Genomic DNA, 15,953 nt, shown 5'->3' with positions numbered 1-15,953 from the left:
TGATAGCACACACCATCATGATTTATTTTTACCCACTGAACTTTACATGATATATCTATTATCTGTTAAGGTGACATAAGAGGACAACACATCAATCATCCTTACCTATGGAATCTTTGGACTTCTTGTGCGCTACCAAGTGACTGAGCTCTTTCTGCTGTTACAGTCTGTAAATTGGCCCATCTGGTGTTCAGAACCTAGTAATGATAATTATTATACATGATTAAATTCTTTCTTCTAATTTTAAAACATTGATTTACTATCAGGCATTCTTTTATCATGTAAATATTCCTTAAAAAACACTATGGTCTTTCTTTTTTCTTCAAAACATTACTAAGCTTATCTCTGCTGTGCAAAGATATTTTTACGACTCCAATGAAGGGTAGGCTTAATTTTTTGTTCTGATTCTGGGTTCTTAATACCATCCTTGGTATCATTAAACTTACAGCAATTTGATCTCTGATTTTCTCAGCTGCTTCAGTTCTTCCTAGTATAGTCAATTTATCAGCAATGGTATTCAACTCCTGTAGCCTAGCTTCATTAGATTTCAAATCCTGAAATGGAGTAAAACAATATGTGAATTCAATCAATAAGGAGCATTTATCACTATCCAAAGTGCCTCATAAACAGAAGTGATAACACTGATTTAATACATCAGTAATTTTCGTATGCTCATATTGTCAATTCATAACATTACATTTTTCAAAACTTGTGACAAAGAGATTTTCACATTATTCTTGATTGAAAATATTTCTGAAGCCGTCAGCTTTTCAGAAACTATTATACAGTAAAAATTAAATAAGATTTCCCTCAAATAAACTCTTGCAGTCCACCTGATTTTCCAGAAATTTTTGACACGCAAGTAACATATCGTGAAAGTACATGGACACAGCAACATAGCAAAAACAAGGACTCTTTTTTTCAATAATGCTAGAAATTTTTATAGATTACCTCTTTCTATATACATTTTATTCACTTCATTTAAAAGTCTATAAAACATTACAGCCCAGGAAAGCAGCTTGGTTTACCATCACATGTATTACTATAAATTGTGTATACCTTTCTGAAATCATCAAATTTCTTTTGATATTCTTCTACTTGTTCCAGATCTTCCCCAACATCTTCACCAATCATTATGCCTTCTTTTTCTGTAATCCAATTGGCTAACTCAGCAGCTTCACGTACCAGCTGATAGGCCTTGCATGACTCCTGAAGTTTCTCACGTCTCTGGTTTCCAAGATCAAGCAAATTAGCATATCTATAATATCAAAGAGTTGTACAAATAAACCTTATGTTTACATTTATTCCATATAACATCTATGGAAGGAAGGCAAACAATTCCTGTGTAAGCAACCAATAAAAGTGATTTTCATCTTCACATAGACTTGTTATTAAGCTAGAATTTAAAGACATCTTGTCAAGAGAGATGATTTCCAATTACCTTCATGGGAGGTTTGTAATGTTGAAACAGAAAAACCTAAACGTGAGTCCAAGGATTCAGGCCTCGACAATAACGCTTGTCCGATTGTCTGGTACCAGAGGAAAAAAAGGTCGGACAAGTAAAAGCTATATCAAGCTTGTCCGACGGGACAAGTAAAATTATTCTGCAGAAAATAAATTTAATCCAACTTTGATGAACAAAGTAATTACAAACAAAAAACAAGAAAAGAAGATAAAAACAAGTATTAATTTGACATGTTTACTTGCAAACCGATAACTTTAAACTGGTTCTTTGTCAGGTACTTTTTAATAGGTAAAAGGCATACTATACTCGGAAACCAGTTTTACTGATCCGAATCAGCCATGCGCTTTGTAGAAAAGGTAACTTTACAAGACAGTTCGTCACCAGCTCGAAACGATTCGGCTCCCATGTTTAATAGACAGTTTGGCACCGTAGGAGACATATTTAATAGACATGATTAATAGACAGTTTGGCAACGCAGGAGACATTTCGGGACCAAGACAAATCAGTACCTCCTTTTCCTACCTTATTCTGTTGCTTTATAATAAATACCATACCGGTTATTTTTTTAACAAAAATATTTTTTAAATAAAAATGAAGAAATTATTTACCATAAAATTCACAAAATCATGTTTGATCATATGTAGAAAGAAACAATAATTTCAATACGGTGACCTATAGTTGTTAATTTCTGTGTCATTTGGTCTCTTGCAGAGAGTTGTCTCATTGGCAATCATACATCATCTTCTTTTTTTTATTGATTGCATTTGAATAATATTTTTTCAACTTAAACAACCAGGATACAAATCCAATGAGTGTACATTGACAAGCCTATCAGACGGTGCCTCATGTGCAGAGTCTGATGAGACTTTGGCATTGATGAAAACTAGAACCTAAGCCCTGTGACATGACTAGATTCAGTTGTTCTCGACTCATATTTTTGAAAAGTATTTCAAAAGATATAAATAAAATTCTGTTCTATTGTTTTAATTCATTTTTGTTCCTTGAATCAACTTAAAATGCAAAAAAGGTTATTATTAAGATTTTTTTTGGACAAGTTACAATTTCATTCGGACAAGTAAGTTTTGGCTTGCACTTGTCCTACTGGACAAGTTGAAAAAAAAGTTATTGTAGAGGCCTGGGATTATAACAAGAGGCTGTCAGAGTGGCAGCAAACCTGGAAATCCGGTTTAAAATATATTTTTACTTATAAGGATCTCTGAGAAAAATTTCCCTTCCTTGATTTAAGTTTTCTGATCTACATGTATACAACATGAAACTGCATTAGCAAAACATTACAACGATAATAATCTGTAAACATCAACCATGTGATGAGAATAATTTCTATATTTAATAATTCTTTTAAATAAACTTCTTACTGTGTTTCTATCTGGTTCTGTCTGACAGAGATAGTGAACTCATCCATCAGATTATTACGGCTTGCTGACAGGCTGGGATCCAGTTTTTTACAGTAAGCTGCAGGAACAAATCCTTGTCTATCATTAACTTCAACTTTCCACCAGTCCTTTAAATGATAAGTACATTAAAAACATAAAGCCTACGTGTGGTTATGTTTAACCATGAATTTTAAGTGTTTCAACAAAATAAAAAACTTACCATAGCCTTGCATGCAGCTGTTTAAACCACAAAATCAACAATCAACAAAAATATGACTTTTCCTCAATTCATGAAAATTGTTACCCATGAATAAAATAAATGTGGAATGTGTCCATGGGACAGAGATGATGCCCCCGCTTGCATATCATATAAAATTATAAACGGACATAACTGAAGAACAGTATAAGTGACCCTACCCAAATTTGAACTTGATCTGAGTTTTGTGGTAATAAGTATTGTGTATAAGTTTCATATAATTTGGTTGAGGCAAACTTAAGTTAGAGAACGGAAACGAAAAATTCTGCAATTTTTCCATTTGTAAGGGGGCATAACACTAGAACGGTTAAAGTGACACCACCATATTACAAACTTGATCTGTATTTTGTGGTAATAAGCATTGTGTATGAGTTTCATAGCATTTGGTTGAGGCAAACTAAAGTAAGAGAACGGAAACGAAAAATTCATCAATTTTTTCCTTTGTAAAGGGCATAACTCTAGAACGGTTAAAGTGACACCACCATAATTAAAACTTGATCTGTGTTTTGTGGTTATAAGCATTGTGTATAAGTTTCATAACATTTGGTTGAGGCAAACAAAAGTTAGAGAATGGAAACTAACTTTGGGATGTACGGACGAACAAGGGTAAAACTTAATGCCCCCTCCGCTACGGCGGGGGCATAAAAAAGAATCTATAGTTAAAACTACTTTGTACAATACAGTACTGAGAATTTCTATTTACTATTCTGACATCCCATATCTTCAAATGCTATTACATTTACATTTACAAATGTATCTTTTACTGACACAATCCACACTCCATTTTCGATGATGACAAAACTATATTTACAGCTAGATTAATGATAACTCTTACAATCTTGAAAGAAAACAGTCCTGTTGAAGATATCTTAGCTATCCTTGGACCTTGACATGAAATTTTTCTCGAATTACAATGTATATAAATACAGTCTATTTAATGAAATGGTGAACAAAACAATGAATACATTATATTGTACCTTATTAGCACTGTTAAGAAGAGTCAATACATCTCCTTTTTTCATGGATACTTCTCGTGGTGAGGTTTCTTTATAATCATAAATGGCCATTACTTTTTCTGTGGCAAGGTCATCCACAACCGGAGCCTCTTGTTGCTAAAAAAAGATAGGAAAATCAGTACTATTTATGAATGTTGGCAAAATATGTGTTTGAACTTCCTAATAAAGTCCTATCAGACCTGTGTTAAACCAAATACTATTTTGACAGACTTGAATAAGGAAATTATTCAATGAAGTCATTAAAACATAAATTTTCCTGAAAAATTCCTTTTTATGTAATATACATGCTACCTCAGCACAGAAGATTTACATGGGTACATTTATATGGATGAAAAAAAAAGTATTTCTTAATACAATAGGATTTTTTAATCCTTAATATTTTATGAATTTTTATATGAAGATGGAGATTGACCAAAATGTTTCAGTGTAAAATTTAATGAAAGTATTTTTTTTTTTTTGCATCTGTGTAACTTTCATTGAAGATGAAAATTGATTAATGATGCTGTAAATGATATCATGTCAGTTAGGCCACACCAAAATAACATGTTGGTTTTTCTTTGAAATTTTTTTTCACACTAAATGGTGAGCAAGCAAAATTTTATTATTATCTCTTATTTAAATTTATAAATAATTGATGAGAATCCTGTAATATGCTGTCAAAATAAAGATTTCACATTAGGTAATGTATTCTTATCCTCATTTGAGAACAAATATTAATATCAAAAACTTCAGTTACTAATCAATTGCATAAATAATTCGCCATTTTGATGAGAAAATTGTTTTGAGGTCAGTGTAAATATTATAAGAAATGGACAATAAGGATGAGAAAATGTAAATCTAGAAAAATGTTTTCACTAATTTAAGTACAGTAAATTGAAAGCTTGTATAATCTATTCAAACTATATTAAAAAGTTGTTACAGAAGGTTGATATAAGAGATATTCTTGAAGTTTCAACCAAAAAATTGAATTCAAAGTCAGCTTGGCCAATGAAAAATAATTAAATGCAAGACTTAGAAAGTATCATACAAGACTATAAAGAAAATATTAAAGTATCATAATATGGAAAGCTTTATTAGAACACACATATATAGGTTTGTAAATGAAAGTCAACGACTGTGATGACAAGAAAGAAAATGATAAGATTTTTAAAATCTTTCAAACTGATAAGAAAATATACTGGCTCAGACTGAGAGTATATTATATGTATATAAATTAGTAGTAAGATCAGTATTTAATAGGATAGGATCACTCGCTAAACTCATTGGTGATCACAAGACTATATTTAATATGCAGTGATCATTCTTATCTTACCCCATCTAATTCTTTGCTCTACAATTTACATCAACACATAACAACAAACTTCTTTTTTTAATTTCTGGCAGTGCATGCATGGTATTACTAACTAGTCTATCCAATGTAATGACTCAGGACTGTTTTAATCAAATTTATATGAAAATTTATACATAAAAATGGAACACCATCCAAAAAGTGATTAAATAAAGGCTCTTCATTTTGAAAATTTGACTGCAGAGATGTAAAAAAACATTACTCTATTATTTGGCAAACCTTCAGTTATGACTTAACCATCCAATGCATTTTTTCATGTGATTAATCTTTTAAACAGCCCTAAGTAAATACAAGGTTATCTATTTCTATGTTGGTAGTATGAACAGCATTACAGTAAATACACATTATTTTATTATAAGTTAACTTGTTTTGCCATGCGTTTTTAAAAATCACTGACTAATAATTAGTATATCAATAAGTAAATGATATCTTTTTATTTTAATCAAACAGTAACATTGATATTTGAGTATAATAGCCTAGTAGATAAATTGTCTTACCTTGCAAGCTTGTGCCTGATCATGAAGTCCTTCAACAACTGATCCATATGCATCTAAATCTGAGAAGAATGCCTCATGTTTCTTAAGCAAGGCCTGAAAAGATATTTAAGAAAAAGTAGTGAAGAGCCTGAAGAGAACTTTGTGACTAGTAGTCAATAATTAGTTTTAAATTGTCCTGTAGTGATTGATTCCTCAATTAAAGGTGTTCAATCCACCTAGTTTAGAGGGTGTATTTTGACACCTTAAAACAATTAGTAGACTACAAGTTCACATTGATTACAACCCATTTTTAAATTCAATTTTGATCATTACAGTGGAATTTCTTGTAGCTACTGTTAAAGCCACAATTTTTATACATTATTTCATATTCAATGTTCCTTGTGTAGTTATTGTTCTCTGAAGTTAATTCAATGCTTAATCAATCCTTTTTTTTTTCAAGCATATCATGGGAACCAGCTCTATATATTTCTGTAATACAACTAACCTCTGCAGAATCCTCATCTTTACCATAGTCGGTATTTGCAGCTATTGGTTCTTTTTCTTTCATCCAAGATTCAGCCTCATTAGCATCAGCAAAGTACTGCTGGGCCTGTAGAGAATCCTCTAAATCTTGTTTCCTCTGGGATGCTTTTTCCTGCAAAGTCATGTTTTATGTGTTATATCTGTAACAATTATTTTTTATTGCTGTGACTGACAGAAAGTAAATTGAACTTATTGACTACAATGGCTACTAATTTTTCAGATTCAAGAAATTTGTTATTTTAGTGCTTTTCTTTGTGACAGCATGTTTCCTAATTTTTTACGATTGATTGACTATATATTCATCTATAGTTTAAGAAGGTACAATTTACCCCCCAAAAAGTAGTACTACATAAAAACTGTACTTATATGATCTTAATTTTGTGATCCTGTTATTAAATTCTATACAAATTGGGCATCATTTTTATCAATTCATATCATATTTACCTTATATCTATGTGATCTGTGTAAAATTGAGATTCTATAAACAATAAGGAATCCAGAGCACTACTATACTGCAGTCTTAACATTTCTCAAAAACCGAGATAAAATGCTGTAATAATATTACAGCTTCCTTGTATAAGTTATGGCATATTTTTACTTTAAGGGTTCCAGTTCTTCAATGTAAGAGCTCATTTTAAGGTCACGATTTTAAAATGAAAAAAAGTTAAAGCAGGGTATGGATTAGGTTTTAAACATCCAAACCTTATACGCAAGTGGAACCCCAAAAGAAGAATATCTGTCAATGTTTTGTGCTAAACATAACTTACTTTCAATGCATGCCATCTGGCGTGCAAATCTTCTATCTTGGCATTTATATCAGCTGAGGCAAAGTGATCATCCTTGATCATAGTTTCTCCTTCTTTACATACATTATTTATACGTGGCTCATGACCTGCTAATTCAGCTTGCAAGGCTTGGTGTTTCTTTATCAAGTTCTGTACTCCAATCAAGTCTCGTCCTTAAAAGAAAAAGACAGATATCTTATACATAAAGAATAATTACCGGTACCAACATTATCATAAAACATTTTACCAGTAATTTTCAACAAAAATGAATGCGTTGTCGTGCTTAGCAAACTCCCTTTCATAATTCATAGTAACAGAAAACAGGAATTAGTTGTCTGATAAGATCAAAACAAGAGTGCACACGCTGAAATGTCTCGCCTTCTTTACTAATCATTGATATTATGTTGATAGTCCTAAATATAAAGCTTTATTACAACTGTCACATAAACTTAACATTAACCCAGTAAACTAAACATTGACCAATGAACCATGAAAATGAGGTCAAGGTCAGATGAACCATGCTGGGCAGGCATGTACAGCTAACAATTCTTCCATACAACAAATATAGTTGACCTATTGCTTATAGATTAAGAGAAACAGACCAAAACACAAAAACTTAACACTGAGCAATGAACCTTGAAAATGAGGTCAAGGTCAAATAAAACCTGCGTGACTGACAAATAGATCATAAAATATTTCCATGCACCAAATATAGTTGAACTATTGCATATAGTATTAGAAAAAAAGACCAAAACTCAAAAAACTTAACTTTGACCACTGAACCATGAAAATGAGGTCAAGGTCAGATGACACCTGCCCGCTAGACATGTACACCTTACAATCATTCCATACACCAAATATAGTAGACCTATGGCATACAGTATAAGAAAAACAGACCAAAACACAAAAACTTAATTATAACCACTGAACCATGAAAATGAGGTCAAGGTCAGATGACACCTGCCAGTTGGACATGTACACCTTACAGTCCTTCCATACACCGAATATACTAGACCTATTGCTTATAGTATCTGAGATATGGACTTGACCACCAAAACTTAACCTTGTTCACTGATCCATGTAATGAGGTCGAGGTCAAGTGAAAACTGTCTGACGGGCATGAGAACCTTGCAAGGTATGCACATACCAAATATAGTTGAACTATTGCATATAGTATTAGAAAAAAGACCAAAACTCAAAAACTTAACTTTGACGACTGAACCATGAAAATGAGGTCAAGGTCAGATGACACCTGCCCGCTAGACATGTACACCTTACAATCATTCCATACACCAAATATAGTAGACCTATGGCATACAGTATAAGAAAAACAGACTAAAACACAAAAACTTAACTATAACCACTGAACCATGAAAATGAGGTCAAGGTCAGATGACACCTGCCAGTTGGACATGTACACCTTACAGTCCTTCCATACACCGAATATACTAGACCTATTGCTTTTAGTATCTGAGATATGGACTTGACCACCAAAACTTAACCTTGTTCACTGATCCATGAAATGAGGTCGAGGTCAAGTGAAAACTGTCTGACGGCCATGAGGACCTTGCAAGGTACGCACATACCAAATATAGTTATCCTATTACTTATAATAAGAGAGAATTTAACATTACAAAAAATCTGAACTTTTTTTTCAAGTAGTCACTGAACCATGAAAATGAGGTCAAGGACATTGGACATGTGACTGACGGAAACTTCGTAACATGAGGCATCCATATACAAAGTATGAAGCATCCAGGTCTTCCATCTTCTAAAATATAAAGCTTTTAAGAAGTTAGCTAACGCCGCCGCCGCCGCCGGATCGCTATCCCTATGTCGAGCTTTCTGCGACAAAAGTCGCAGGCTCGACAAAAATGCTCACAGGTTACAACTCACCATTGCTGAGCTGCTAACCAATTATGAAGCTTTTCTGTTCAGTAGTATTGGAAAAATATTTGAAGAACATTTTTTTTTAAGTACATTCAACATGTTGAAAAGTTCCAAATATCAGCAAATAGGAAGTAGGTATCTGACACATCTGAAAAGTGCTCATAGTTACAAGGTATCACTCTCAAGCTGCTGAACAATTATGGAGTAATTCTGTTAAATATTTTCTGAGAAGTGTGCTGAAAATATTTGTTGAACAAACAACAGACAAGGTAGTTCCACTATAGCCATCACTTCTAGAGTGGTGGAGGTATATCAAGGTTACAAATTTATGGAAGATCAGATTATTTTGTTCATTGGCCTACATTATTTTAAACTATATACCTCTATTTGTTGATGAAGCAATGGGTTCTTTCTCTCTAATCCAATCCTCTTCATCTTCAACATCTCTCAAGAACTGTTGCAATTTCAGGGCCTCTTCTAATCTGTTTTTCCTGTCTGACATAGGAGCCATTAGGCCATCATATCTTTGGACAACATCCTCTTGTTTTTTTCTGATATTGTCAGCATCAAAATGTCCAGATTCTACAAACTGGTTAGATTGAATAACTATCCCGTCGACACGATCCTAAAAACCAATACAGACAAATGTAAGTTTATCACTGAATTCATGAAGCTTGGACAAAAATAGTATAAAACCAACAGGACTTAAAAAAATTTAACCATTAATACTATGTTCTATAAATCCAGCATCCTTTTGTCACTTTGTATGAAAACTGGAAATGCTTACTATGTCTTTGAATACATGAAATAGTGCATCTTTTACTCTAAGGGTAACTAGTCCTCTTTCCCAATGAAATTTTCTGTGTTTGCTAAGGATCTGTATCAAAAATTCAACTACTTCTATGGTTTCTCAGATTTTTTTTGTAAAAACTTTATTAAATTCTCACCTGGTGAGCAGCTACATCAGCTTCTAGTAAAGCATGCTTCTTCTGGAGATTCTGTACTCCGGTCAAATCCTGAAATAATAGAGATTAATGTTACTTCAATAATTCAAGCCACAAACATCATTACTACATTAATTTCGTTTTCTAGAATTTAAACTTTAATCAAAAATAATACAGCTTCTAGTTCAATATTTACAACCACTCAAGACAAAATCATTTGGAATGACTTCAAGTTTGTCATATCAAGATTTTTTTTATCTTATATGTGCTGCATATAAAAGGAAAAAGAAGATCTTTAAGGGACCAATACATTTGTATGTATAACATACTGTTGGTCAAAAGCTTTTTGTTTTATTTCTGAAAATGTTTAATGGTCATAACAGCAATTTCAAATGCAGCTTTTCACTGAAAATTGTAAATTGTAAAATAGATAGGTAACAAAAAATAATAATAAAGAGGACAATAATTTCTCTATCTAAATCTGGTTAAATATATCTTGCTAAAAAGATTGAGCAAGAAAAAAAAAATATTGTTCTTGAATAAAATATTGTTTTCTAATAGCTTTGCTTTATTATATATTCTGTGTAACTGAAAAGCACAAAGTTTTAAATTTAAACATCTGTCAAAAAGCAAAGCATTTTTTTATATTCTTAAAAGCATATAAATTAAAATTGAAGAATTTTAAACAGAAACAGAGAAAAAGTGAGAGAAAATCTGACTACACTGCTGAAGTCTACAGCTAAATAAGGTTTTCAAATAAGAACTGAAGAGAGAGAAAGTGAGGTACATAATGTGTGTAGATCTGGATTTTGGTGATTCAATGTATTGTATCATGATTATAGCAAATATACCTGAGTGTGTACAAAGAACAATGAAATCAAGTTTACTTGTTTTCCACAAAATAAATTAAAATTGTGCTTTCTATTTATAAAAAAAGATTAACAACAGTTTTTACCTGTCTTTCAAATCATGGGACTAGTAACAAAGTCTACTTGAATATATATTTACAAGAGCTATAAATAAAATTTCATGGTTCACCTAACAAGCGATTTAAATTGACTTTTCTGCTTTAAGTACACACTCACAAAGTTCAGATGTAAAGGTAACAGAAAACAGTGAATAAGGACTCAAAAGTTCATACTAAGAACTGAACGTAAGATAGTTTTTTGTTTTCTCGTTTGAATTGTTTTACATTTGTCATTTTGGGACTTTTTATAGCTTGCTATGAGGTATGAGTTTTGCTCATTGTTGAAGGCCGTACAGTGACTAATAGTTGCTTACTTCTACACCATTTGGTCTCTGGTAGAGAGTTGACTCATTAGCAATCATACTAAATTTGTTTTTTATAGTAACATCTGGATAATATGACAGCATCTACTTCATCTTTTTAATTGTTATATAAATTAATTTAAGGCCACATGAAAAGTTAAAACAAGTGAAAATGCTAATTTTACAGAATTATCTCAGGCCAACCCAAAAATTATTTGGGTTAATTCATTTTCCACTAACTGACTATATGACAGAACGTAACGTTGTACTTTTAACTGGGGGCAGATAAAAATGATTTTGTCATATAATTTGACAGGATCTTAAAAAAGCACAGAGGAAAGGAGAAAATCAGTCTAGGGAAAATATATATCATTTCTCATGCATTAAAGTCTTGCAGGAGTTTTAGGCTATGATTTCAAAGTTGGATTCTTGAGTGACCATGTGCTGGTGTGCATAGTTTAATAAGACTGCCATTGATTTATCATATCCACTGGGGTATATCAACTATGGTAAAAACAGAAGAGCTCCTTTGTTGAAGAGATGCTTCATAAAGCATTTTTATTCTACTGAAATGGGTAAAAAAACAAAAGAGGCAAAGTCAAAATGTAAACAACACTGTTGTGTAAAACTGTTATTTATGTGGGTGAGAATAAATAAACAATGGTGTCATTTCTAACTCTACACACACAATTAAATCTGAAAAAATATAATCACTCTAGCAAGCAAGATAATTAAATGCAAAATAAAAATAAAACTTACAAGTCTAGTCTTAATATGCTAATAATAAAGCAAAATACACAACATATTCAAAAAAAAATATTTCAATAAGACTGGTATATTGCTACATACATATATACATGTATATGAAGTTACAGTGAGGCCACTCATCTGGTGAGTAATGTCAACAAATAATCAGCTCTATTCAGACAATTTCCAAAACAAATGGCTGTTGATATTAGAATTTCTACATTGGATTGGAAGTATATCCAGTGTTTTTTCAGTTGAGAAATTTTTATTTCAAAAGCTTTAATACATTAATCAACATATCTTTATGTTTTAACCATTTAACCAAGGAGGTGTGTTTCTATCAGATGAGTGGTCTGCTGTTAAAACATTCAATGTAAGTAAAATTGTATATAGATTATCTAGAGGTCATTCTTCTTATAAGTGTTCTATAATATCCAATTTCTTTTTATCCCTTAATATTCATTGACAACTGTTTTTGACAAACAATTTCATAATGATATCATAACATTCTTTTTATCACTCAATGATTCTGAATGATATAAAGGATTTTCTAAAAAGAACTTAAAAAAAAAAAACAACCTTTACATGTAAAACTTAAGTCTTATATAACCAGAAAATATGTTTTTCATATTTCATGTCTGTTATACCTACTGTGAAGAAATTTTACATGTGAACTTTTACATGTCAGAATCATGTAAAATGTTATTATATGAGAACTATATTACAGTAAATGAGAGAAAATGTTAAAAGTTTATAAATCATATAATATATTCAAGACATAGGGATATTTATATTAACTAACATATATGATATATGCATAAAATCAACCACAAGAAATCATAATTCCTAATCATTTTTTCATCTTGGCTGAGTTCATTCAAGCCTATCTCACCTAATCAAATAGGCAGCAATCAATAAAGCAAAGTAACTTATATAAAGCATATTAGAGATTAAGTCAGTTTCTATAGCAATAACAGGGGCATGATAAAATCAAACATAAGCTCTTAACAATTTCCATTTTTTAACCATAAACCAAATAGGATATGCATTATTTTTGTAATTTGAAAGATTTTCATTTGAGTTAAAAAAAAATCCTGGTGAGACAACTTGAGACTATTATAAACCTATTAAGTCTTTTTTTAAATTGAAAAGATTTCTTGAGAGTTGATTTCAAAAGAAACACTCTCCCGTCCCATGCATAAACTAGATACAAACCTTGCCATAGTCTTCTGACTTAAGTTGTCCCTCAATCTCATATAACCAAGCCTCAACATCCTCAGTACTCCTGTTAAACTGTTGTTGTTGGCTTGCTTCCTTCAGTTTGTTACCTTTCAATTCTGTTTGAGATAACAATGTTTTCCAAAGTTCTACAATCTCATCAACTTTGATACTGAAATGCACAACATTTACCATAAATCAAATAATTACTTTTATGAATAAAAATGTGAAACTGTGAATGTAATAATTCACATAACATATTTTCTTTGGACTTATTAGTCACAGCATGTTATAGGGTATTTTTTCACTGTTATATATTATAATATGCATTCTACAGTAAATGCAGCTAATTGATGATTTTTTTTGTAGTTTTGTGGGTACTATAACATTGCAAATATTAATGCACTGATATTTTTTTAACAGAAATATACTGTTATAATATGTTCATAGTGTTAACCATACCCAATACCAATCATCTGTCAATCTTCGGTCAGAAAGAGAATTATATATAAATCTTCATGTTGGCAGATCTTTGCATGCTAAAGAAACCAATCAGCAACACTTCAATGAATGGAATGCAGGTCACATATTGTGAGGAAAAATTTAAAATATATTTTTTTTAAAAGCGGCAGTCAAATATAATTGGTTATCCATTGAAAGAACCTACTAAATGATTTAATGCGTAACTAGTTTTTATTCACAATATACATGTTATACTTGCTGCTGAATACTAGTCAATCAAATGACTAAATACCAACTAATAAATTCCTTATTGCCAACTACTTAAAAATAAAAACTTCAATCAAATACACAGTTCAGGCCAGTATTGTCTTACATTTCCTTAGATATCAATTGAATTAGTGAATTGATATCACTTTCACCAGCAAAATGCTGGAAAGATTCAAAACAAGAATATTAGCACACATACCGAATTTCTTCTGAGGCATAATGATTTTCACTAATGAGTTGGCCCCCTGTTTGTTCTATGGTTTCAATACGATTCTTGTTGGCCTCTAATTCAGCTTCAAAGTTCTGATGTTTCTGAACTTTTGTTTGTAAATTAGTTGGGTCCTTAAATAAAATTATGTTACTTTATCAATTTCTATTTCTCACAATAACAAATTTGATTAACAAATTATTTTTTAAAATGAATGTTAACAAAAAATTACAAGCACAATTGAAATGAGAACTCGAGAAACAGGAGAAATCATCTCGTTTTAAATGCATGAGATTATCTTGTACTCTTAGGCGAGCAATCTTATTTTCTTAAATTCATGGTTCAATAGTCTTCAGAATACTAATAAAAAAATTTACCAATTGTATAACATTGAAACCCAGATTCCTATAACATGTAAAAACTGGTTATTTTCCGTAAAATACTTACCAAGTAATTTTCATCCGAGGCAGTTTTAAGTTTTTCATTGATCCACCCTTTTGTTTCATCACAATCTCTTTCAAAAGTCTGTAATTTATAAGACTCCTCTAGAAGCTGTCTCCGTTCAGTTGACAACTGGTACAGGTTATTTCTTCTTGTAAGCAACTAAAATTAAACAGAAATATTAGTTCCTGTTAAATAAAAAAACAAAGGTCTCCAAAAAATTTAAAAGGCAGAATAAACTCTGCAAATAAATAGTTTAAATTTTAAAAGATGGCTTGTTTAAATATTTTATTCTCAATCATTTATTAAGATTTATACAGTTTTGAACTAATGACATTTCATAAAGGCCTAAATCTGTATGGTCTTCAGTATACAATTTACATTTTAATTTACATATAGAAAGAGTTGTGGGGTATAGGTAAATGAGACAATATGCAACAACACAAAAAATCAAAATAAAATTGAGAATTGAAATGGGGAATATGCCAAAGAGACAACAACCCGTCCAAAGAGCAGACAACAGCCGAAGGCTAACAACAAAGACTTCTAAGGTCATAATATTAAACTTCATAAATTAGGAAGGGTCAATTCAATAAAATATATGTCACGCTCTAAATTGCCATAAGTCTAGAAAAGTTGTGAATAGATATAACAGAGACTATCAAAGTGTATTCAATTATTGAAGGTATGTGATACTAAAAATATTGCATGAAACAGTAAAAATCTCAACTTTAGTACCTGATCTCTTCTGCTAGCTATGTCATCATGAGCATAGTGTTCATTCTGTATCAGCTTGGTGGCAAAGTCATCTAATAACTGTAACATAAAAAAAAATTTACATAAGAGTCTTCTGTTTACAGATTCATAATCACATATTATTTTTTCCTCACAGGATTTCAGGGATTATGTACCATTATTGACCAGATGGTCACTAAGAGACCTGAATGTATTAAAGTATGAAAGTTATATGTCTGATTGATTGTTGTTTGCTTAATATTCAGTGGCAAATATTTCATGCACATTCAGGAGAGACACACAATTTAGAGCACAACTTTGGATTGCCAAAACATACACATAAAACAGCATATAGTAAACATATTTTTGTAGATTGGGTAAATATTCTTCTGATTTGTCAAACTGTAGTGTAATCAACATTTTAGATATTTTCTTACATTTATCTAAAACATAATCAAATTTCTTCTTTACCTATTGTCTAATATTCTA

At 31.2% G+C, this 15,953-nt stretch overlaps 1 protein-coding gene across 13 annotated transcripts in view; it reads right to left on the bottom strand.

Annotated features, from left to right (window-relative positions):
- The window catches only part of LOC127728021 (spectrin alpha chain-like), a 66,199-nt gene that overhangs the window by 25,447 nt on the left and 24,799 nt on the right, over nt 1-15,953 (bottom strand). For 6 of the 13 annotated variants that reach the window (XM_052235157.1, XM_052235160.1, XM_052235165.1 and 3 more), the window contains exons 14-29: nt 15,468-15,545; nt 14,736-14,891; nt 14,280-14,422; nt 13,349-13,523; nt 12,146-12,163; nt 10,121-10,189; nt 9,555-9,798; nt 7,266-7,456; nt 6,461-6,610; nt 5,977-6,069; nt 5,444-5,461; nt 4,093-4,227; nt 2,842-2,987; nt 1,060-1,258; nt 447-554; nt 106-197 (exon numbers count right to left, since the gene is read on the bottom strand). In XM_052235157.1, coding sequence (XP_052091117.1) covers nt 106-197; nt 447-554; nt 1,060-1,258; nt 2,842-2,987; nt 4,093-4,227; nt 5,444-5,461; nt 5,977-6,069; nt 6,461-6,610; nt 7,266-7,456; nt 9,555-9,798; nt 10,121-10,189; nt 12,146-12,163; nt 13,349-13,523; nt 14,280-14,422; nt 14,736-14,891; nt 15,468-15,545 — 2,015 coding nt within the window. The remainder of the gene's footprint in view (nt 1-105; nt 198-446; nt 555-1,059; nt 1,259-2,841; nt 2,988-4,092; nt 4,228-5,443; nt 5,462-5,976; nt 6,070-6,460; nt 6,611-7,265; nt 7,457-9,554; nt 9,799-10,120; nt 10,190-12,145; nt 12,164-13,348; nt 13,524-14,279; nt 14,423-14,735; nt 14,892-15,467; nt 15,546-15,953) is intronic. The other 7 variants (XM_052235163.1, XM_052235168.1, XM_052235169.1 and 4 more) reach the window with 3 other exon arrangements.

The sequence above is a fragment of the Mytilus californianus genome, unplaced genomic scaffold (assembly GCF_021869535.1).
Source record: "Mytilus californianus isolate M0D057914Y unplaced genomic scaffold, xbMytCali1.0.p SCAF_2, whole genome shotgun sequence".
In the NCBI taxonomy this organism is placed as follows: domain Eukaryota; kingdom Metazoa; phylum Mollusca; class Bivalvia; order Mytilida; family Mytilidae; genus Mytilus; species Mytilus californianus.
The sequence above is the reverse complement of the archived record's forward strand: the minus strand, read 5'-3'. Positions and strand labels throughout refer to the sequence as shown.